The sequence below is a fragment of the Plectropomus leopardus genome, chromosome 2 (genome assembly GCF_026936395.1).
Source record: "Plectropomus leopardus strain MGB_pleo_1.0 chromosome 2, ASM2693639v1, whole genome shotgun sequence".
NCBI classification, from domain to species: Eukaryota; Metazoa; Chordata; class Actinopteri; order Perciformes; family Serranidae; genus Plectropomus; species Plectropomus leopardus.
Window position 1 is genome coordinate 4,107,952 of NC_142177.1, and position 24,556 is coordinate 4,132,507.

At 38.8% G+C, this 24,556-nt stretch overlaps 1 protein-coding gene across 5 annotated transcripts in view; it reads left to right on the forward strand.

Moving 5' to 3' along the window:
* cadpsa (Ca2+-dependent activator protein for secretion a) overlaps window positions 1-24,556 on the forward strand; it is a 221,026-nt gene that overhangs the window by 52,077 nt on the left and 144,393 nt on the right. For all 5 annotated transcript variants that reach the window (XM_088083262.1, XM_088083266.1, XM_088083281.1 and 2 more), the window contains exon 4: window positions 23,958-24,038. In XM_088083262.1, the coding sequence (XP_087939388.1) occupies window positions 23,958-24,038 (81 nt within the window). The remainder of the gene's footprint in view (window positions 1-23,957; window positions 24,039-24,556) is intronic.

Below are 24,556 nucleotides of genomic sequence, written 5' to 3' on the forward strand. Positions count from 1 at the left end.
ATACACTTCAAACCGCTGTGTTATCCAGAGTTGGAACACAACTAATTGTCTGTCTTCCTTGAAAGGCTTTTATTGTGAAACATCTGCAGGAAATATGAATTGTAAGCACTCTCCTTAATCGATTGTTAGTAATATAACGATCAATTAATTCATCGTTTTTTTTTTTTTTTTTAAATTTTACTTATTTCAAACAATAACAAATGTGTTTTTCCCCAGTGCAAGCTCACAGCAACATATTGCTTATACTTTAACAGCAATGCATATCCTATTGATTGATTTCCCATTTCACATGTTCGATTCCCTTCTTAACGACCGATTGTTATCATCCCTATTTTGTAATTAATAGCATGAAAACAGGGAAACAGTAATTTTAGTAAAAAGATAAACTCAGTGCAGCAGTGGTGACTGCATTGTTGAACTGAAAGAAATAGTACTTTAGAAATGTATTGATTATGTGACCATGTTAGCTGTAATTTCATTTTTAACCCCATTTTGCCCCAAACTTTATTTGACATTTACCTTTAATAAAAAGCTTGCATTCCCTGTGTGAGCCATTTGAACCCTAATGTTAAAGGAATAGTTCAGCTTTTCTGAAGTGGGGTACTATAGGGTACTCCATAGTCAGTGTATTATATGCAGTAAATGTCTGTTGGCATACCCCCCGTTTAGAGAAACAGGTTGGAGTCCCACACAGAAGCTAAGTAATGTACTGCTGTGGAAGGGTCAGTAACAAAACATATTTAGTTTAAGTGTGCGCTTTATTTAAGGTCGAGGTGTGATTGAGGCTCATTCAGCAACAGCAAATCAGAGACTGCTCTATGCGCACATCTTCACAGAGACATGGTTAACCCCTAACATCCTGGATCGGGCTGTTGCGCTGGATGGGTGGACCTTGTTGGGAGCCATGGGCACACAAGACTCTGATGCAAATTCAAAAAATGCACTGCAGGAATTGAATGATGCCATCAGCAGCAACAAGCAAACTGATCTTCATAGTAGCTGCTGATTTTAATCAACTCATCCTTCAACTCCATAGATGTAACAGGATCAGGGACAAATGTAATTTCATTTTTTTAAACTTGGTTTAAAAAATGACTCAATCTAAAAATCTTAATCTAAATCTACTATCCTTCTATCTTCTATTCTGGTAAATCGGAACTAACCTGTTTAAATGCCAAAGTCACATAATAACACAAACTCAATAACTGTTCCAGGCAGCAGTAGATGAGCAGCTCCTGTGTTCAGTGATGTTAAACCACTGTTATTCTCGATGGAGTCTGGCTTTGAAGAGACTGATATAGAAGTTTAATTTTCCAGTTAGAAATCACTATCTGACAGCAAGGTAAAGCAGTGGAAATACTCTCAATGTAGCATAGACGTAGTGATACTGACTTTTTTAGGTGCGACTTAGTGATATGGATTAAGTGGAGATATGGCTGTGAGGATGTGTTGATCTGAATAAGTTCTTTGGAAAAGCTTTGTGTTCCATGTTTCTTTGAAAAGAAAATTTAACAACAGTTAAAAGCAGCAATTTGTGACCTCTGTGGAACCTCTAGTTACATTTCGCTGTTTTCTGTTATTGAGTTTCTTATTCCCATAGCTACCTGACCAAATGCTCATGAGGTGACCACCACAAAGATATGATTAAAAATCATACATGGAAATGGCACCCTACTTAGCATGCTGCACTTGGCTCTTTTTCCTCTGCTCTGTAGCTGCATTTACACTGTCTGTCCAAGGTGGAAATATCTAACACAAACGGTACTGCCAGTAATGTTAATGTTAGCAGTGTTTACCAGCAAGCTTGTCAGACAGGTACAGGTCACGCTACTAAGATGAAGCAGCCACCATTGGACAGGTTTTACAAAAACTGACGCAAAAAATATATCAGTGCTTATCAATACTGAAATAAGCTGCTTGATTTGTAAAATCTATGGTGCTGCTTTTACCAATCAGTGTTACAAAACTTCAACTTTGAGTCACCACTCAGATGGCATTGTCATACAGCATGGAGGCAAGAAAGAAGAGGGAGCCACCAAAAGACACACTAAGGACACAGATGGAGCTCAAAGAGATGACCACTAGAGAGAAGGAGAAAGAGACAACAAATTACAGCAACATACACAGTTCACAGAATCCACAGAGTGACAAAATGCAGTCTGATGTAAGAGTAGGAAAACTGCAGAAAAGAATGAAAGAGGATAAAAAAGAGACAGGAAAAAGATGATTAGGGTGTGGAGATGAGCGTAAAATGGAAAGAGAGGAGAACAAGGGAGCTGAACTGTTTAAACAGGGGTTGGTGATTAGAAGGAGGCAGGCAGGAAGGGAGGTCCAGGCATTACAACAAACAAAGAAATTTCCACCAAATGAGCCGTTTGTTTCCAGTTATCAGCACAGAGAGTAAATATTGGCTTCTTGGTGCAGGAGCTGCACTCTGTGGCTAATAACTGCCAATTAAAATCCACCAGCACCAAGCCACAGTTAAAAACCTAATCGCACACAAGGCATATGGTGACTCTATAACAGAGCATTCACTGGAAACAGAGAAGGCTGATTTTTGAGACTTCAGTGCACAAGGAAATCATTGCACTATATGTAAATCCTCGTGAAAGCTCTGACAGATGGCTTGCTGAATTAAATGATGATCTGACACCAAGTAACTTCTGCGCAAATATTTTCTTACGTGCGTGGAACACATGCACATCATTTGCACTGGCTCTAAATCCAAACCAGCACATGAGGTAATCCTTTAATCCACATTGTGAGCTCGGAAATCCCTCCACTTAACGAGATGTTGCAACATCCTTTTGCCACACAAGCTTATGTCTTCACTTTGGTGGTACCCAGCAGGCTAATGCAGCGTGTGTGTAACCTGGAGATGACCCTGGTTGGGACCAGTTAAGCACAGATGCAGGTTACGGCAGCTGGAATGGGATTTGTTCCCCTGCTGTCATCTTTTGCTGACCATGGCTCTGGTTGTGTGCTTTTGAAGAAGAGCCAGACAGAGTGCCCCCCCAATGTGTTCCAAAGCAACATGTTGCTGCCCTCATTAGTGGAGTGACTGCTGTCTGATCCATGCACAATGAGCCAGATGCTGAATGTCTCCACACAGGAGCTCAACGCAAGAGACATGCAAATAAATTCTGTGATAGTGTAAATTTACTTTCCCACAGGTAGAAGCTGCAAAAAGTCTACACCTTAAGTCACTGTTTATGTTAATGAGCCCTTTACCAGCCCTACACAGCTATAGCTGTGTTAGAAAAGATGTATTATTTCCTTTAGGTTTCAGTGCTTCCCACAGAATTATAATCTATGTATGTAAATTAGGAGTCGACAGATTATCAGCCTGGCTGATTATTGGGGCAGATATTTGGCATTTTGCCAATTATCTGTATCTGTGTTTTCCTTTAATAATCGCCAATAAAATTAATTAAAAATTACAAAGAAAGTGTCAGCATAGGAGGAGCTTTGTTTATGTCCCTCTGTGATCATTCCGTGTCCCCTTTCTGAATTTGGAGATTTTTGTGGTTCTTGAATGCAGCCCAGGCACAACTCCTCCCAGCTGGCACTGAACGTCAATACGGTGTCAATAAGACATTGGACTCTTCCGTCAGACGGACTTTAGATTATGGTCACATTCGAGACTTACCTCACCTGCAAAACGGTGATTTTTACTTTTTTTCACAAGTACTTCTTGTGGCAGTGCAGAGTTTTGATATTGTGTCTCAGAAATAAATGCAGAAGTTGTGTGAAATGCAAAGCCTCATGTTGGACCAACTCTTCATTTCCATGACAATAAAAGCTGAGGTATTTCAGCTTAGGCCACTGGGAAGCACTGACATGTTATCACCTCATTAAGATGATATGGGGAAGATTAGCAGTCACTTCCCTGTGTCAGCCTCATTCAACAGTTTGAATGACATCCTACAAGGGGCTCTTGTTAAAAAAAAAAAAAAAATCATCATTTTGCTGGTAAGTAAGTCCGTAATATGTGTGTTTTAGAGGTCGTGACTACTTTGTAGATGGGATGAATAATCAAACACCAGTAACAGTGATACATCATGGGAATGTTCATTTGTGCTTTAGTTACTGCAACATGTATGGTGCCAGAGAGAGGTGACATGTAACAAGGGCCCTTGAACCCATGATGGAGTGGTTACATAAATGTCTGATACCTCAGCTCTTTTCCTTCTGTCTTCTCTGTCCTTTGTAAATGGAAGCATACCCACTGATGCTTTAATCATGAAACTGACATCTGTGACCATAAGTCACATTGAAGGCCTGGAGCTCATTAATTTGGCTTTTTTTTTTTTTGATTGTGCTAAATCCTAATAGCAGTTATTCTGATGACTGACAGCAAATGAGTCAGTTGTGGTGTTGTCTTTGTGTTGTTTGTTGGTCACTGGGAGCTCATGAAGCTCAGAGAAACAGTTGTTTGTGAGTGTAGCTACACTGTGGCTGGACTTTGTCTGAAGCTTAAATACATTTGTTTAATTCAGCTTAAAAAAAGATAAACTGTGACAAGGACAGAAAAAGGACACATTACTGTATTTGTACATACATACATATATACATACATACATACATACATATGTGTGTGCATGCTGTGTTGGTTGAAGCATTAGTTCAGAGAGGCCAGTGAACACCCCACAGCAGCAGATGAGATGATTGTTCTCTAACAAACTGCACACATCATATAAAGAGCAGTGGGGTCAAAAAGCGAGCCACATCTCTTTTGATGAATGTGCCTTTGGCAGTAATGATGGCTGGAGCCGGGAGAGAAATTGAATTGCAGGCCAACGCAGCGGATATGTGAGAGGGAAGAACAGAGTGGGTGTTCTTTCGTTTTATCAGATGGGTTTTAGCCATTAGGGCTGTGGTGGAGCCAGCAGCCACTGAAAGCCTCTAAACTGGTCACAGTGGACTCGGAGACAACACACTGGAAAGCATGTCGAGACCTGGAACAGTCAATCCATGAATCAATGGAAAAATAATCAATGAGGATGCCAATAATCAATTGAAGGGTTAGTTCACTCAAGTGACTTCAACATCAGCAATGCTTTTCAAAAACCATCTCTCCGCTACTTTAGATGGTCCATCGCAAACTAATTTATAATGATAATAATAATAATAATCATAATAATAATAAACTTAATTTATAGAGCACTTTTCATACAAGTGATTCAGCTCAAAGGGCCTCATAATAAAAAGTGAGAACACACAAAAAGAAGACAGTAATCAAAACAAAGCTGGTGATAAGCAACATATTGAAGTCAATGTAAAAAGTACAGAGACCAGTGAGAAAAGACAAAATAATAGTCAACTAAAAAGTCAATTCTGCCATGTGTGTTAGATGTACAGGAATCGAAAATATGTTTCTCTCCATACCCAAGGTGCAAAGGAAAAGTACAGAGGAAATAAAGAAAATAAACAATTTTCATAGAAATAAAGTACCAAAGGCATAAAAAAGTGCACAAAGTAAATATGTACCAAGAACAGTACTAAAGATAAAATAAAATAAAAAAAACATTAGAAAAAAAAGACATAATGTACGCTATATATATTCATATGTGCATAACAATGTGGTGGATGCAACAGGCAGGAGGACTGCATTGTACCAGGTAGTATGTACAAGTATAGCAGTAGAAACAGAGTTTATAGTGCAGTAGTTTAAAGTGCACTTTTATAGAACAAAAAAAACCCAGCAGCATTATTCATAGGTGATTGTTGTTCTTTTGTGTGTTTTTGACAGGGCTGGGTGGGAGCTTAGAGTCCAGAGTTTTTGGGGGCGAAGGGGGGAGGTGGTAGATATGGGAAAGAGTTCAACTTCCTGACAGTCTGATGGATGAAGCCATTCATGAGTCTGAGAAAATGTTTACAGAGCCCATTTTCCTTATAGCTTTTGGAAGGGTATTCCATAATTTTGGTGCGTAATTAACAAATGCTGTGCTGCCCGTTTTCTTGTATGTATAATTGTGTATTTAAAAACCCAGCAGCAGATCTAAGAGCTGCATATTGTAGCATTTTGGGTTGTTTTTGTGGATCTGTGCAGATGAGGATCGTTTTCACAATGTTATGTTATGAGGAGCAAAGGAAACACTGTTCCGTTTTTTAGGGCTGTTGCTGTCTAAACGTGGCCTCAGCTGCAGCGCAAACTTTTTACTTTAACACTGCCCTCTGCTACAGGCAACTGCAGACCCAGAACTGGAGTGAGTTTGAGTGAGAAGATGGCACTCCTAAGTTTTTATCTACCGTCACCATGACGATGGCTGGTCGCTCCCAAACAAAATATCATCTTATGATGCATGATGACATGTTTAAGATAGGATAAAATATCATAACTCAAACAAACCTGATGATGTTACCATTCAGGACAGAAATTGCTTGTTGATGCATTGTCAACTGATTCGACGAATTGTTTTTAGAAAAATGAGTTTAACAATGAAGAGAAAATTGATCTTCAACTATTATGATCATCAATTAATCATATATGAAATTTTCTGCAAAAATGCTCAAATTGTCTGGTTCCACCTTGTCCAATGTGAGCATTTGCAGCTTTTTTTGTTTAATATCTTCAGAAATGTAATATGTTTTCTCCTTTTTACAATTCCCGAGAAGCACTTACAATTATAACAACTAAGTATAAAAAAAGACAATTGAGTAGACTGATAGAAATATGACAAGATCAGCTGTTCCAATTCATAATTATGATATAGGTTGTTTTTTATGTCTTGAGGCAGTTTTACTTTAGACTCTAGAATTTTTTTACTCTTAACTTGGTTAAAAAAAAAGTCCACCACAACATAAAATAACAACACCATGGCATTATTATGAGAACCCCAAAAGGTGCTGGGCCTTGTGCAGCAGTTCTGAGGAGTGGACAGGACTCTGTGAACTTTTGCTAAATTCAATTTGGAGTTGAAGTACAGCTGCAAAGGCTCTGCCCTTTGTCTATAATTTTCCAGCAGCATTTCCCATTTGTCTGAGCGACAGAAAATGTAATTGTAAACATGTGAGCCAGCCATTACCTGCAGCTTTTCACAGCTTTTCCCACTTTGTGAGTTTTTGTCTCATTCTGTCATCTGTGTCAATGATCTCACAGTTTGCTGTTCATGAAAAGTAAAGGAGACGGGGGTAGGATTTGCACTGTGGCTGATAATCCAGTACAAGCGCACCGTATTGCTGTGAAACCCTTCAACTATCTATGCGTATTTGCTATGATAAAACAGGGGAAAGACCAAATAACATGTGGATGTGCTTCATCAAAGACCTGCTGCTGTCCTGGTCAAACAGAGACCTTGAATACTTTGAAGTGCATCTCCATGGTTAGGCACGTATGTGTGTCTGAGAGATAAAATGTGCACTGATGACGACATACACCTCAAATTGATTCCTAAAACATTCAAATGGTTGTACACACACACACACACACACACACACACGCATACATGCATGGCACAGACACACAGACATGCACAAACACTCCCCAGTGCCCTTTATCCTCTTGTATGTGGTCGCTATGGCAACTGTACACAGAGGCTACCGCTCCCCCCTCCCCCTCCCCGCTCCCTCGCCGTGCCAACTTTTGTTCCTTTATCTGAATTAAGGGCGAGTGATTGCTTTTCTTGTAATCACGATAAGGGTTTGTGCCTGTTAATCCATCCAGAGGAGATAGAAACTAGTTTGAATTGATGGAGAGAGGAGGAGAGGATTAGGAAGGAGGGGAACTGACTGTGGGAGGAAAGCTGAGGAAGCAGTGAGGTTATTTATTCAATGTTGATGCTGATGAAGATCTACTAGTGTTCTTCACCTGTTTTGAATATTATCAGCCCAATAAATGGCAGTTATCAGATGGTAGATCTTTCATTACAATACTGCAGATGGGGCAAACTGCACCTACCAGTAGGCCAGTAGGGCCATATTAGGGATGTCAATGGTTAATCATCTACCAATTTACTGCAGAGAATACTGCAAAGACCATCAATTCCATCTGTCGATTTATACGTTAATTTTGCCTCTCTTTGATTTACTGCACTGCACTGGACTCGGGTCTGGCAGGAGCTAGCGAGGTAGTTGCGCAGCTTATTACTGCTAATTACATCATCCTGACCCAACAGCATTTCTGTAGAAACTTTTTGCCCACCCTCTGGTCTTACCCCCCAACTCCCCCTGGTGAGTAAGTGGCTCAATTATGGGCCTGAATATGTTACGTTGACTATGTTATCACCCATTGTCCTTGCTGATGTCCTCTTTTACCATCACCAGAATGTCAGCAAATTGATGTTGACTCATACCAAGTATGCATGAAACTTGTCCTCAATGGACAGCAGATCTCGTAAAAGAGTATTTGATTCTCCCAATTCCTTTCGTCTTTGAAGAATTTCGTGACCCTATATTGTTCTAGTTTTCTGTTTGTTTCTCCTTAACCTCCCTGCAACATACAGCAGTAGCAGGTCATCAACATCCATTTTCATGGAGCGTGTTGTGCGTGCTCTGTGCCGCTGTTTACAGCATGTTATCGTCGATCAGTGTGGATGATCACAGCGTTATCGTTAGAGTTATGGTTATAATTACAGTGCTTGGAGTGGACAGCCCTTTGAGGCTTGACTTCAGTATGACATCATGTCCTTCATGTACAGTTATGTAAGTAATGTACAGTTATGTCATGAATATAAAGTTATGGATGTTGGGTTTAGGCAGAAAAAGTCACCATGGATAAGAAATGAAATATGCTGAAGACGTAGCTTAAATTGACTTAAAGTTCACACGGTTCCAAACACGTGTCTCTGGGTCCCAGGGGAAGGTCTGGACTTTGTGACCGATCCATCACCCAGACAAAAAACCTTACAAGAGCACTCGGACTGCCTTCTTGTTTTTCATTGGTTGGATGATCACAGCCTCTCAAAATACTTGGGAAATGCACAAATTTGGGTGCATTACTTTTCATAGTAAAACATACAAACAGTGTGTGTGAACAGCCTGATAAAATACATGATAGAAACAAACATATGGCAAATTAAATTTTGCTTTTCTGAATTAGAATTCCGTATCAATATCAGACTATTCAAATAATATGGAAATATGTGTGCTGTGTCATCACTTCCTCACACACTCATTCACCTCTCCTTACATGTTAAACAATCATTAGTTGACTTGGTGTCAGGGTTTGAGTTTTCTGTCTGTCACTTCCTGTTTTATTTTTCTTTTTTTGTTTCCTCCCTTTGTTCCCTTTCCCGCCACTGGCGATTACCCTCATTAGCCTCACCTGTGTCTCGTTATGCCCCTCCCTCGTGTGTATAAAAGCCAAGCTCTTCCTTCTGTCTGTGCCAGTTCATCCTGTCTTTCCCGTGAGCAAACGCCACAGCATTTATGATTATTGATTCCTTGTGTATGACCTCCGTGACTAGTTTTCTGACCTGTGAGCCTTGCCTGGTCCATCTATACTGTTGCTGTGAATTTCTGATACCTGTGAACCAACCTTGGATTGAAATAAAGACCACGTTACTGACTAATCATCTGAGTGCTGCAGCATTACTGTGTCCGCCTGCCTGTGAGTTCTTGACACTTGGCAGTGTACAGTAGATTCAGATTTCGGACACCAAATCTTAAATCATATTGCATCATCACTAGGCGGGATTCCATTAACCCTCAAATTGTGCAAATTGAAAATGCATATATAAATGTGCCCAATGGAAACATGTCAATTAAAAAAAAAATTCCCATTTATCACAAAAAAAGTTTTTATGCTCGCATGAGGTGTTATTTTAGGCAATTCAAAAAAGCCATATTTCACAAAACTGCAACGGAAACACTTTTTGGCTTTTATAGGTCATGATGCTATGACTGTGCGCATTTCAGTAGGAACTGGCTCTCATGATGCAGCAGGAGCTACAAGAGCTGTTATTGCATCACATAACTCTTCAAAAGTTGAGCGGATCTTCAGGAAGCTCTGAATCCAAAATTCGTGAAATTCGTGGACTATCACTTATCAGAAATCCCTCATATGTGGCTGCTCCCACGTGTAAGGGGCTTGTCTTTTCATTATCGCTCCGTAACACGTGGCCTTTGATTGGAAATAATGACGGTTAGTGTGGTGGCTGTTATAGAAATGAAGCTGCTAATGTTTTGAACATCCATCACCATGCTTCTTGTTGTTATCACCAGAGGAGAAGTCTCAGAACATCATCTCACAATTGTGTTTTATTGTCATTTAGAAAATACTGGTTAAGTTTTGCACAAATCTGTAATGGAAACCCGCCTATTGGCAGTTGTTGTGTTGCATGTGTAAATAATTGGCAAAGCAGGTTGTGAACACTGTTCTCTACATTTTTTATTATGTACATGATATAGTGTGTTCATTTCACACTGAGCAGTTAATCCCTCAGATAAAATATCAGAAAATGAATACAGTGCACAAGACAGCATGCAGGGAGTGATTTCAGACTTACAGTTGCCTTAATGTATATTTTTTATTAGAGGATAAAATGAGTACATGCAGTGTTAAAAGCGTGACTCATAGTGATGAACCCACAAAGAATCCCTGCCTGATTCTGCACTTCCTCTCAGCTCTATGAAGAGTTTTAGCAACTTGTTATGGTTTTTCAACCCATTCACTCTTCTGTCATCAAACTCATTTCCAGCAGCAGCAGGCAGCTCTCAGTAAGCCCACCCAATGTTACCTGCTCAGCAGCAATCAGCAGGCAGACACTGGAAGAGAGTCGGTTGAAATAGTGAGCTAGATACAGGAGCTCGAGAGAAAATTAAAAGAAGAGGGATTATTGGACTTAGGTTGTGGCTAAGAAGCAAAACCAAATGAACACCAATATTGCTCTGTGCCTGCTGGACATAGTAGGGCTGTTAAATGATTATTTTTCTATATTGCAATTAATCACTAAATTTCAATAGTTAATTAAATTTTTTCTTGCATGTTTACAGTTCCATTGTTTTTTATTTCAGAAGAGTTTTTGAAGTCCATGTTGACAAGGAGAAGCAATTCTTAAAAGCTTGTCTTGATTGTGAATCAAATGACAGCATTTCTGTGATTCATACAGCTCCTGTATGTGTAAAATTATTTTTCCCTGTGACGTAAAGACATATGACCGGTCACAACATGCCAGCCTGAGGGCAACACTTCGGCTCAAGTCTTCCACCATGTTGGCTGGTCTGCAGTCAGTTTCCACCCATTTAGCAGTGTCGTAGTTTAAGTTTTTTTTTTAAAAATGTAGTTCCATCCACAGGTCTGTGGCAATTTGCACACTCCAAAATAGAACTTTGCTGTTTTTAGCGATATCGATGGGATTGGCTCCAGCCCCCTTGCGACCCTTGCAAGGACAAGCGGTTATGGACAATGAATGAATGAATGAAAAAAAACAGGAAACCAACTGCCTTAAAAAAAAATTTGTAAATATACATATTAGGTCCTAATTTATATTTACTTCATATCTAATTGTTAAGTTTACTTAAAATGTAGTTCTATACACTGAAGTTTGTAAAGTTATTGCAATTTTAAAAAAGATAGGTTTAATGAAATCCATCTCCAGCACAGGTACCAAAGGCTGTCTTAATGGTGCCACAGACAGGATCATTACAGTACAGCAGCATACAGATTGTTTTCTTGCTCCATACAGGTGTAGGCTGTAGCCGACGGTACAATGCTTTACGGTTATTAGTCCATCGCATTCTCATGAGCACAATATCTCAAGAATTTCAATACTTGACAAAGGCCCACTTGGACCCAACAATGAACCAATTGGATTTGGTGGACACAGGTCAAGGTCAGTCTAACTTTACATCTGTTGTATTCTGAAGAACACAATATCCCAAGAATGCCTCAAGGTAATTTCTTCAGATTAGGCTAAAACGTCCACTTGGACTCAACATCAAGCTCATTAGATTGGATGGTCAGAGGTCAAGGTCAGTCTAACCTCACGTCTGTCTCATTCCCGGGAACACAGTGTCTCAAGAATTTGGTAAGGGAATTTCCTTAAATTTGGCATACACATCCAATTGAATGCACATATAAACTGACTGAATGTGGTGGTCAAAATTCACTGTGAACTCCGAAAACACATTTTTGGCCGTAACTCAAGAACTAAGATACTGATTTTGACAAAATTCAAAAAACAAAAAAAGGATAAATTGATAAACTAATGGCATTCATTTCCCAAAGGTCAAAGGTCAGCCTTACTGTGACATCATAATGTTCTGCAAAAATACTTTTCTGGTCGTTACTCCACATCGTAACTCAGGTCCAGAGAGGGAGACATTTCGACAGATACTGAATTGACTAATCTTGGGTTTCCCCCCTGAAACTGTGCTGGATGTAGAGATCTTCTGTGCTGCTGGAGGGGAGACGTGTGTGAAGCATCCACATTATACAGTTTGTAGCTGCTTTGCAGCAACATCCATATTTGAAGTTTTGTCTACTGTCATGGCTTCATATGAGTCTGGACAGATATGGACGTAAACTGCAGTTTGACTGTTTGGGGGAGGCATACAAATGCAAGGTGGTAATTCTGGTTAGTTCAGTTTTGACAGTGACAGTGTTGTCCCACAGTTTATTCTGTAATCGTGAATCTACTGAGCAGCAGTGTACTAATGTGACAGGTTGGTGTCTAGCAGTGCAGGTATGATTTCCTCCTAATTAAAAGAAAATGAGCCTTTTTGTTGGTGTAAACAAACCTTTTACACCAGCAGAAATCATTTTGCCAGAATACCTATGTGTAGTAGCCAAACTGGTAGCACTGAGTGTGTGTGGAGCAGGTTCAGGAGTGTGAGTTGGGGTTTTACTGGATATTTATTCTGCATTTCTTGATTACTCTTGCTGGCCAGTTTTGGCTGCTGTGCACATGTTGCTGAGTGAAGTAGTGCAAAATAAACAGTGAAAGCTCTTGGACATGGCGAAAGGACTGCTTTCATGTGTTTGTGTATCTAGTTTGAGTTTTGTCTAGTAAACAGTTTATTGTTTTTGACACCCCTTTACAAGATTGCTTCAGTGATTTTCATTTACCCTCTTAACCCTTTGAAACCTGGATTGACATCACTTGTGCTGCATTTGGATGCTTTTTACAAGTATTTAAACCTTTGGACCCAGGGCAAATGGACTTGATTTCTTGAAAAAAAAAAAAAAAAAAACATGGGGAGAAAAGGCAATGAGCAACTTGACAAGAAATGGCTCGCAAATTCCATGAAATTTGTTGAATAAGAAAATTCTGAAAAAAATTAAAAATGTCTGGAGAACTATACTTGTAATTACAATATGTGTATATTTGAAATTATTCAGAGTTGTCATAATTTTTAAGCCATTTTTTCCTTTTAATTTCTTATTTGTTTGTTTGTTTTGTTATATTTTCCCATTGTTTTAAAAATTTGTTTTTATTTAACTTTGAAATTGTTTTACTAAGTTTTAGTTAATTTTCTTGTGCTTTTTACTCATTTCTGGGTTTCAAAGGGTTAAATCAATCATCATAAGACACAAAGTCAGTAATTATGAGATTGAAAGGAGGCACACTAAATATTGTTCAGTAATTATCCTCACATGTATCCTTAATGCTCTGTGTGTGTTTGTGTGTGTGTGGCCATTGAGAGAGCAACTGGGGGAGCAGTAGTCATGACAACAGGTTTGGGCTGTCTGTTGTTCATTGAAGCAGAAACTCTTTGAGCCAGAGTTCCTCAGTATAGGACCCGGCTCAGCTCAATGACCCACACACTCCTGTCCCCGTCATTACCTCAGGGCGCAGTGTCCTCACATGCTCGTCAAACATGACATGGACAAAGTGCAGACACTGGGAGCGCTGATGAAAGGGAAACTCCATGTTATGAGTGCTTTGAAACACGTTTTTTTTTTTTTTTTTAAAGCAATGATCATTTCTTGTTCACATGAAAAGTGACAGGGGTAATGGTGTGAAGGATAAAAAGCCGAAACCTGCGTACTTTCACACAAGCATTTTCATTCAGAATATTAAATGAGACTGTTTTATGATTTCAGTTGCTAAAGTTTGGCTTTGTGTAAGTATAAACAGGACTTGGTTAGGTGAAGGGAAAGACCATGGCTTGAGTTAAAACGAGTATTTATAACGTAAGATATAAGAGTCAGAACTTTTTTGAAATCTGACAAACACATGTAGATTTTATAGAAAGAAAGGCAGTTTTAGGTGCTATGGGTTGATAATGTCCCTAGAGGAGCTGGGTCCTTCGGAATAAAAGAACCATGTTCTGCACTGATGTGTTTAATTATAACGAAGCCTTTTGAAAACAGTAGGTTGTAACAGTAGTGCATTTGGTAATTATTTGGCAATAGCTACATCATTTAACTCATTAGTAACTGTGGTTTATTTAATAATTTTATATTTTAGTAGTCTACAATAGTTTAGATCTAACTATTGTCTGGAAGCTTTTAGTCCACATCAACAACATCAAAACTTCTGTTCCTAAAGAGGGGGTCCTTCAAAAAAGAAGCACCATGGGTTCTAAAATGTATTGCAAAATACTTTGTTTAGCTTAATTATTTAATAATTAAGATAATAATTTCATTTTTCCGTAGTCTACAGTGGTTTACAGGAGATTTCAAAATCTAGAGATATTTATAATGTGTTGTGATATTGCCCAAACATACCACAATACCTTTTTTAATACATATTACCAAGCTTTAATTCTTAAAGCAGTTGGAGTTATTTTTCACTTGAACATGAATCATTCACTGAAAAGCCTGATGCAGTCATTTTTTTTGGTAGGACAGTGTCAGCATTGCAGCTGCTTGTAAAGCGTGCACTGAGAGGGAAAACAAGGTCAATACAATGCGATGACTGGCTTCCACTACCATCCTCGGAAAAAGATTTTCTGTCTGCTGACATCTCGGTCACATATAAACTCACCCAGAAGTAAACAACTGTTGGCATTGGCCACCTTTTTCAGAGTATCTATCGATGACACATTCGGATGTTGATGCTTTTGACAGCAAAAAAAAAGTCAAGGTCCTCTTTCTGAGAAAGCTGTAGTATTGAAGAGTGGCAGAGGAGCTGAGCTTAGTCAGTAGAAAAAGGGCTATGCTGGAATTCAAGGGAGCATATTTGCCGTTACACCAGGGACAACATAGTAACTGGATCTTTTGTTTTGGAGGCTTTCAGCACGCGTTCTTTTTGTTCCCTGCTGATCAAGACTCAGAGAGCGAAACATTTGGTTGAGAGGGTTTATTTTGCTTCACTGAACCGCCTTTTCTCACGGGATAGATAGATAGAACTACCGCAGTAGCTGAAAAAATGAACTGCTTTGTGCCTTTGTGTTTATGTTAAAAGCGATCAGATATCACATCAAAAAGTGATGCCATGTTTGGGAAACACAGTCTCATCCCAACTCATCCAGTTTGGTGTTGATGATTCAAGACTGTATGTCAGTTTGCATCTGTTAAATTGTGTCTTTTCAAAGTACACTTCTGTTTTCACAGGAAATGTACAGTTTCTGCTCATGCTTTAAAAAAAAAAACTTACAGCATAGTTGAAACACCTTGTATTTCTGTTAAATTCCCTATGCAACAGTAGTACATGGTAAGGTTTAGGGGAAACATGGATAGGCTCTACTATCACACAGGAAGTAAACACTAGGTTTGCTGGTGAAAGTCTGGTGTTAGTCCTTATATTACGTTGCTGCCAGCAGGTTTTCAAGCAGACACTGTCCAGCAAAGTATCATACTGCAGCTACAGGTTCCGTCCAACCTCGTAATAAACTCACGCTGCCCACTGGTGTAACATACCGCTTAGGTGTTATTCGACCTTGTTATAAATGTCATCTGCCTTTCAAGATATGTCCCAACAAATTGCAAGAAATTAGTAAAATATGACAGGAAAATACCCAGATTTTTTTTTTTTTAAAGGGGGTAGTTAAAAAAGAAAAATATCCAGAAGACTATTTTAATAATTACTATAATTATCTTTTTAATATTCTGTTACTTAAAAAATGTACACATATTTTTTAATAAAAATTTTCCACAAATATTTTCCGTAATTTTCTTTTTGATTTTACCTTTTTTTTTGTTTTCGTTGCCTAGTTTCAGGTACTTTGATTGTAACTTTTAACTTAATTTCTTGTGAATTTTTTTGCCATGTCTTGTTAAGTTGCACAATGCCTTCTTCCCATGTTTTTGAAAGAAATCACATCAAAATTTTTGAGGGTAAATTAAGAAAACATAATATTAATCTCATATTAATGGCCATAGTGCCAATAAAAAAATAAAATAAAATAAAAAAAACAACAAAAATGTGTAGTGTAAATTCTGGCGCACACAGGTGTGATTATCCTATTACTTCTCCTCCTTCTCCTCAGCTTGCTTTTTTTTAAAAATACCATATAAAAACAAATGTACACAGTGTCATGACCATCAAGAATTTGGCTTCATACCATGGCGCACTATTTTCACAGCAACCGTACTCACAACAAAGTAGACAGAAAAGCAAAAACATGGCAGCATGGCTTTGAAAAAAAAAGACAGGCTGCAGCTTCACTGTCTCCTGTCTCCTGTGTGATGTCAGCGTGTTATTTTTTCTGGATATCAGAGAATTACAACATGCGAGTAAACGCACATTGTTACTCTGCACACTTTGTCCATATTCTGTGGTGCATATCTTGGTGTGTGTGTGTTGTGTGTGTGTGTCATGAATGCATGGGAGACAGCAATATTTCAAACGTGCTCCTCAGTCAGTGGTAACAGTAGGGGTGGGTGTTCTGGCAAGATGTTAATGCAGACAGTGGGAGAAAATCAATGGCAAGGACAGATGGGTGAGAGAGAGAGAGCGAGAGAGAGAGAAAGAGAGAGAGAGTGTAATACCATCAGCCCTGTCTACCTGCCTGTTCTCTTTTCTACTTACCTGTCTGTCAGTACAATCAAGCTGAGAAAGTACCAATCAGTGAAAGGATATGAGAACATTTCCAGGCAGAAAATGAGTCTCTGGGTTCAGTAGGGTGGAAATGAAACGTATATGGCACATTTATAAATCTGACTAGAGCCAACTCGACATCTGAAATGGGCACTAGCATGGGAGGCCTCTAATGCCATTTTTCTATAGTGGTGTGGATGTTTGCATTTAAAGATAACTGTAGGATTCTTCAATCTATTTTCCCATGTTTTTGTTTCTTAGAAGCTGTTTTTACACAGAGATGACGCTATATGGCCACAACAAAGTCCCCACTTTACACCACTTCTGCACTTATACACAGAACCAACTGACGGTGGCATCATTCCTCTCCAGTATGTGATACTACACTTCATCATGGCATCCCATAATTTAAAAAGGCAAAACAGGCATGACTTCTAACACAAACGCATTCGCCTCTAGCGTGACATAAAACATATGTGTCAGCAGCACTTTATAAAAAATAACAAAGGCATAACATATCAATCTCAATTATTTACCGTCTCTGCTAATAAAAAAAATCAATATCAGTTTAAGTGTAGCCTATGCTATATTTAGAATATTTTCACTGCTTTACCTTGCTGTAAGACAGCCCTTACCGACAGGGATTTGAATCCGTCAAAAACAGCAGACTGCACCAGATTTTACTCCACCACATGCCAAAGATTTAGATACTGATTTTTTTTTAGGTGGCTAAAGTATGTTTTGCTGTCGCCCCGTCCTCAGCAGGACATCACTTAGCTTCCGTGATGGTGTTGTGGGACTGCACTTTATTTATCAGAGGAAGGGACTTTTTTATTTAAAATAATTATAAAAAACTACCTTTTAAAGTTGCATGTCCCTTACCTAAGACAAAATTAAAAAACACAGTTCACTCCTCAGTGCATACAATTTTTTTAAACTGCCTTAACCGTTTTGCAGCATCCTTTCCCCTAAATAAGTAATGCACAGCCCCTATCTGTAAACACAGAGGGAGGCGGCAGAGTTCAGTTTAAGTCCGTCTGAGGTGTGTACATGACGGGATAGCTCGACTTTAATCATATTATCTGGGTATGTTAGTCTAATTTCAAGAAATTCCACTTGGTCCGATTTCAGTTGGACTAACATGTATTTTAAAAGTCCAGTTTTAGTCAGACTAACACAATAATTCCACTTTTTTATGTAAATGTACTGAGTGATAATGCATTGCATTTCGTATAACTCCTGCACAATAAAAGCCTCCCATTGGTTCGCTTAAGGAGCTGTGACGCTTGGAGGAAGCTTATTGCAGCCATTTGTCCCACAGTGGATCCCAATCTAGATTACAAAAAAAAAGGAAAAAGTTGGTCCACTGTTGGAATGCTTTTAATGCAAAGCAGCAACAATAGGAAATGTTGATTAAGGAAGATGCGGTTCAGTCAAATTTTTGAGTTGTATTTCGCATGTCTGATGGAACATTTTTAATAAATACAGCCATCTACCCCAGAAGTTCTACAGCTCACATTTCACTCACACTGTATGCACCAAAGCTTATTTTTTTACTCATGTCAAAGCTTCTCTCTTATGTGTGAAACAACACTGATTGGGTGTCTCTGAGTGATGATGGAAAACTGTGCCTGAATGCATCTTCTGTAGACACAGAAGCTGTTGCTGCTAACATGCTGCTAACATGCAGCCTTTGCTGTGCAGGCTGTTTTAGTAAGAGGCAGGGCTCTGTTTGTCCCTCATTGGTCACCAGATGCAGTTTGAAAGCTCATCCACGATGCATCTCCTCAAAACTATTTCGCCGCACGCTCTGCTTCAGAATCTGTGCCTGTTATATGTTGCTGGAGCACTACAATTCACATCCTTCTGCTCAAATACATGGCTCAAAAGATTTTTCCATCACTGTCACATCTGTGGGTGAACAGACCATTAAGGAGGCTTCCTTGGCTGAGGCAGAGTGGCAGAAGGTTCCCTGGGTAATCCAAAAATGAGCTTTTTGACTTTGGTAATAAACACCATGTTTACTTCATATCAGCCTGGTGGTGGCAGCGCCATGCTGTAGGGAGGCTTCTCTGCAGGAGGACCTGGAAGGGATGTGTCAGTAGGCAGTGATATAAAAAAACCTGCTGCAGTCTGACAACGCACAGGACTTCAGAGAGATGATACAGCGACTCCAGACAGAAAGCCAAAGCTCCACAGTATCTTCAAATGTCCTGCAGTGACAGGGAGAATTCAATTTAACCAAGAATTTGTGGCAGGACTTGAATATTGCTGCTAACTCAAAGTTCCAAGGAAACTTGACAAAGGCAGATAACTTTTATTAAACCCTGGGCAAATTGGTTTGATTTCTTTAAAAAATATGGGCGAAAAACGCAAAGAGCAACTTGGCAAGATATATCCCATAAGCTGAAAGAAAATTGGCTTGGAAAATTATTCTTAAAAAAAGCTTGGGGGAAAATGTCCATAGAGCTATATTTATAATTACCATTATAATAAATTCAAAATTGTTTTTCAAAATTGTCAACTTAATTTTGGCTGTTATTTAGCGATATTTTCCTTGTTTTTTTTTTTACCCTTTCTGTTTTTTCATATTATTTAATTAATTAATTAATTAATTTATTACTATTTTTCAGGTTGTTTACTTGTAAATTTTTTCTAATTCCATGCTCATTTCCTTCATGTCATGTTTTCGAAAGAAATCAAGCCAATTTGCCCAGGTTTCAAAGGGTTAAGGGTTAATTAAAAAAAAAAAATGTGTCTGTTGATTAGCATAACAAAATGTTGAAAGATTGTCAATTATTTTATGGGCACTGTGAATCCCCATCACAGTATTCAATTGTATTTATATGTTTTGAACTGGATTATTAGATTAATCTATTACTGATTTTGTCCCACACTAGGCTGTGTGACACAAATGAATTGTAACACATACTGTGAGGTACCTGTACTCACCATCAGCCGCAGCTGAAATTACCCACTGATTCAGGTGACTGCGAGGGTCTCCAGGGCTGCCTCAGGAGATTAGTTGCATCTCAGTGACTGGACTTCAGTGCTCTGTCTCTGCTCTGCCCTGTAGTCACACATCTCATTATGTGGCGTTTAATTAGTCTCAAAACCTGTGAACATAAAAGCCAGGCATGCGCATATTTACAAGCGGAAAATTGTAAAATTGCCTTGAGCTTACAGCCCCTTTCTAGTCCTCTGACCACTAAAAAGGACTTTAAAACTACAATCACATTCACTCACACATTCACACCAACCAGACGCAACCTTCTGTGCTGTTGTGATATGCCGTACGGCACCTGGCACTGCAGTATTATACGTGGTCGGGAGGTGTCAGTTGATAAAGCGGCCAGAATGAACCTGTCACGACTGTATGATATGCCGCTGGACAGCATTAGGTTGAATCACTGCTGGTCTTATCAGGAGCTGGAAGGTCTGTGTAAGGCAGGAGGGTCCAACAAACCCTTGACTCTCACCAGGGAGCCTGGTGTTTGCTTCCACATGGATGTTGAGCCAAATCATGATGTTTTTTCCTTAACCTAACCATGTGCCTTTGTTGACATCTCAGTGTTGATTGCAGCATCCTGGAATGTTAACAGTCGACACAGGAGGATAACTAGAGCAAATTGGCTCTGTATTTTGCCCAAGGACACTTTGAAATGAGGACTGGAGTAGCCGTGGATCATGCTGCTGATCTTCCGATGAGTGGATGACCCGTTTACCTCCTAAGCCACAGCCACCCGTGAAACAGATCCTGAGAAGGGAACCTTGGGAAAAGAAAAAAAAATCAGTTGGTGTCTGTAGCAAGCATAGACTGTAAAAATAATGAATGATGCTACAGTGATGTCATCTTTGGTTTGCGGACTCCTGTTCTGAAGCCTGAGTTTTGGCATTCTGGCCATCACCATCTTGTGTTTTTGGTGCCAGAAGTGACAAAATTTGGGTGAAAGGCTGGCGCTGTGGAGGAGTGAGGGGTGGTGCTGAATGAGTAACTGAGGACACCATCAGTAGACAGCCTGTCACTCAAAGCAGCCGCTGTTATTAATGTATAAATTTAAGCCTTAACAAAATGTGTGGGGAAAAATGTTTTTTAGGTTTTTTTTAGATTATTTTTTGGCATTTTATCCTTTATTAGATAGGACAGATTGATAGTGTGAAAGGGGAAGACATATAGCAAATGACCATGAGCGGGAGTCAAACCTGAGGCCACTGCGGCAAGGACACTGCCTTCATTCATGGGGTGCCTGCTTTATCCACTCAGCCACAGCATGCCTTGTGTGGGGAAAAATGTTTAGGGGAAAAAAGAAAAATGCCAGGGAAAAATATATGTAGAGTGATTATAACTACATATTTAAAATTATGTTACACAATTACTATAATGTTTAAAGCACTATTTCCAAGTCTTGTTTGCCCTTTTTTCTTTTTTTTTTTAACTTTCTTCTTTTTCATTTTTGCTTTGTTTTAACCTATTTTCAGGTAATCTTCCTGTACTTTTTTTGTGATATTTTTGTGTCATTTCTTCTTTTGTCTCAGTTAGGTTTCAAAGGGTTAAGGAACTGCAGTTTATGGCACTTTTGTATTGGCTTCATTTTTCAACCCAGGAGTTTGCTGCTTGGCAGCAGTGCATCCTTAATACAGTAGCTGATTTGATATCTTAGGTAAAGTACAGTCAGGGGTTCAGTCACCTCCCTATGTGGACTTTGTTGCTCTTTGTAGTATGTGACCCGACTTCCTGTGATGGGGGGGACAGCCTGCAGTGCAGAGATCACATTGTCACCGCTTCACGATGACGTGGATTACATACAAATTGTAGTGAATCACTTTTCGTATGTGGAAGAACAAGCAGTAAAAAAGCACAGCTTGATGCAGGGACGTACCATACATTATTCTGATAAAACTGCAAGTCACACATATCGCTCTGTATCCGTCTTCTGACATATTGTTCCCGGTTGGTTGTCTGTCAGATAAAACAGTTCCTGGCTTCCCTCTGCAGTAGGTTGTTTAATCTCACTGCTCCAAACGGCCCTCTCTGCCCACGCTTCCTGTACCATCTGCCCCCCTGTGAGGACATAAGGCATGCCTTGGAACAGTAGTTTATATAGGAGGAGGGGGAACCTGAGTTTCAGTCTAATGAAAAATAAAGACAGTATTTATTAGTCCTATGACTGGCTTGAGCCCAGGAGCTGCAGCAGCATTCTGCACCATGTGAAGATGAAGATACTGTTTTTTTTTAAAGAAAAGGAATCTTGGTAAAAAATTTTCCACAAATTGCAAGAAATAAGTAGGCTTAAAAATATTTTTAAAAGCTTGGGGAAATGTCTAGGTGAAAAAAGAAAAATCATAATTGCTTATTTAAAATTATGCTACAAAGTCATTATGATTTTAAACACTTTTTTCAGGTCATTTCCCTTTTATTTTTTTTACTAACTTTTTAGATAATTTTCTTTGTTTTTTTCGTTCTTTTTTTCCTTTTTTTTCGTTTTTCCTTTGGCTACTTTTTGTGTCATTTCTTCATTTGTTGCTCACTGGCTTCCCCCCATGTTTTTTTCTTCACTGTGAGTATGGCAACAAGCCATAAAATTAAAAACAAAATGTATGTTAAATAATTACAAATGATCATACAGACACTGACCTGCTGCACAGTGAATCTGTATAATTTATTTAAAAAATTAAAATGATGTATATTGTCTCAATGCCCTGTAACATGTGACAACCAAAATGAGTAAGTAAAAGAATAGGTCCCATACTGTTAAGGTTCGGAAGTTTCATTCGTGCTGGGCAGCGTTTTGGTTGTTCTGTCTGTGATGCTGATGCAGATCATCTCTCAGTGATAGTGAAGACAGATACACATCATCAGGTCCTCACAGCTGTGGCTGAACGGGCACTGTCAAGTTGTGAAACAAAGAGTTAAAGAGTTCTGAAATAAATATGTTTTGATAAAGTTTGGGCAGTTATTGGTTTGCATGTGTGCAGATAGATACGTTATGATGTCAGCAGCACTTTAAATAAAACTTTCTCCTGGTCATTTGTCTTCCCTTTTATCCTTTTTTCCTTGTACTAATTTTCAGGCAATTTTCTTTTACTATATACTAATTTCTTGTTAATTTTGGAATAATTTTTCTCATACTTTGGGAGAATTCAAGCCAATTTTCTGAGGTTTCAAAGGGTTAACTGAAGCAAAAGGGGGACCCACTCAAAAAAAAAGAAAAGCTCCATAGCATTACAAGTGACCAAACAAGTGAGTACATTTTGAACACAACCACAGATACATGATTCATGCTGTTGTGAGTCAATGTAGAACAGAAAACACCCAAAAAAGAAAACAGTAAAAGATTGTAGATACATTTTGCATACATTTAGTATTGCAGTATTGCAATGTATTGTATTAAGTATTGCAAAAAATATTACCAGTAAAATCTATGAGTGCCTAGTAGATTAGTTAATAAAACATATTTCATAAAGCTCATGAAAAACATGTTAAAAAAGACGTGGATTTTATCCTCAGTAACATATTCTCTATAACTAAATCTACCTAACTGCTCTTGGTATCTTGTAAGGGTGAGGGGCCCCATGATATAATACTGCCACTATAGTTTATCCACGATATAATGTTAGTGTGATTTCAAACATTTTGCGATCTGTTTAGTATTGCAGTTACATATATTTAATATCATTTTTCATGAATGATGTCCCCAAAGGACAAAATTGTTAAACTTCATGTGATGCAATATAGCTTTAAAGAAAAAGTTCCTTATGTCTGTTATTTTTAGCAGCAATATGAATCAGTGGTGACTGGTTTTATTATTCTAATAAGCTTCCAAAAATTTAATTTGTGTTTGCAATACTATCATTTATATAATGAAAAATAATTACTTGCCGTCCGTGCATCAATACAATATTGCTACACAAAATATCGAGATACGATGCTGCATTGATTTTTTCCTCCATCCCTAGTATCTGCTGTCAGTTTTTTCTTTTGTTAATGATTCATCAGTGTTGTTATTATCTAATGACTATTATTTCAGAACATTTATTGTTGTGGTTCAGCTTGTTAATAGCACTGTGTGACTGTGTGTGTTCCCACAGCTGGACAACCCTGATGAGCAGGCAGCGCAGATCAGGAGAGAGCTGGATGGACGACTGCAGATGGCAGATCAGATAGCTCGGGTAAGAGACACAGATGGGTAGATGGATGGATGGATGGATGAATAAGTGGATGGATGATGGATGGATGGATGGATGAATGGATAAGTGGATGGATAAATGAGTGGATGGATGGATGGATAAATAAGTGGATGGATGGATGGATGGATAAATAAGTGGATGGATGGATGGATGGATGGATAAATAAGTGGATGGATGAATGGATGGAAAATAAGTGGATGGATGGAAAATAGGTGGGTGGATGGATGGAAAATAGGTGGGTGGATGGATGGATAGATGGATGGATGGATGGATGGATGGATGGATAATTAAGCAGATGGATGGATTGGTTAATGGATGGATACAGTGGTATTTGGATGGATTGGTGAGTCAATGGATGATTTATTGATTTACTGATTTAGTTGAATGTTTACTCTAAATCCATGTCAAAGTTTAGTTTCAGCGCAAATATACTGTCTTTATTTTTAGGCTGCACCATCATTTCAAACTGCTGCTATTTGTTTTCTCATCTCCTTCTGATC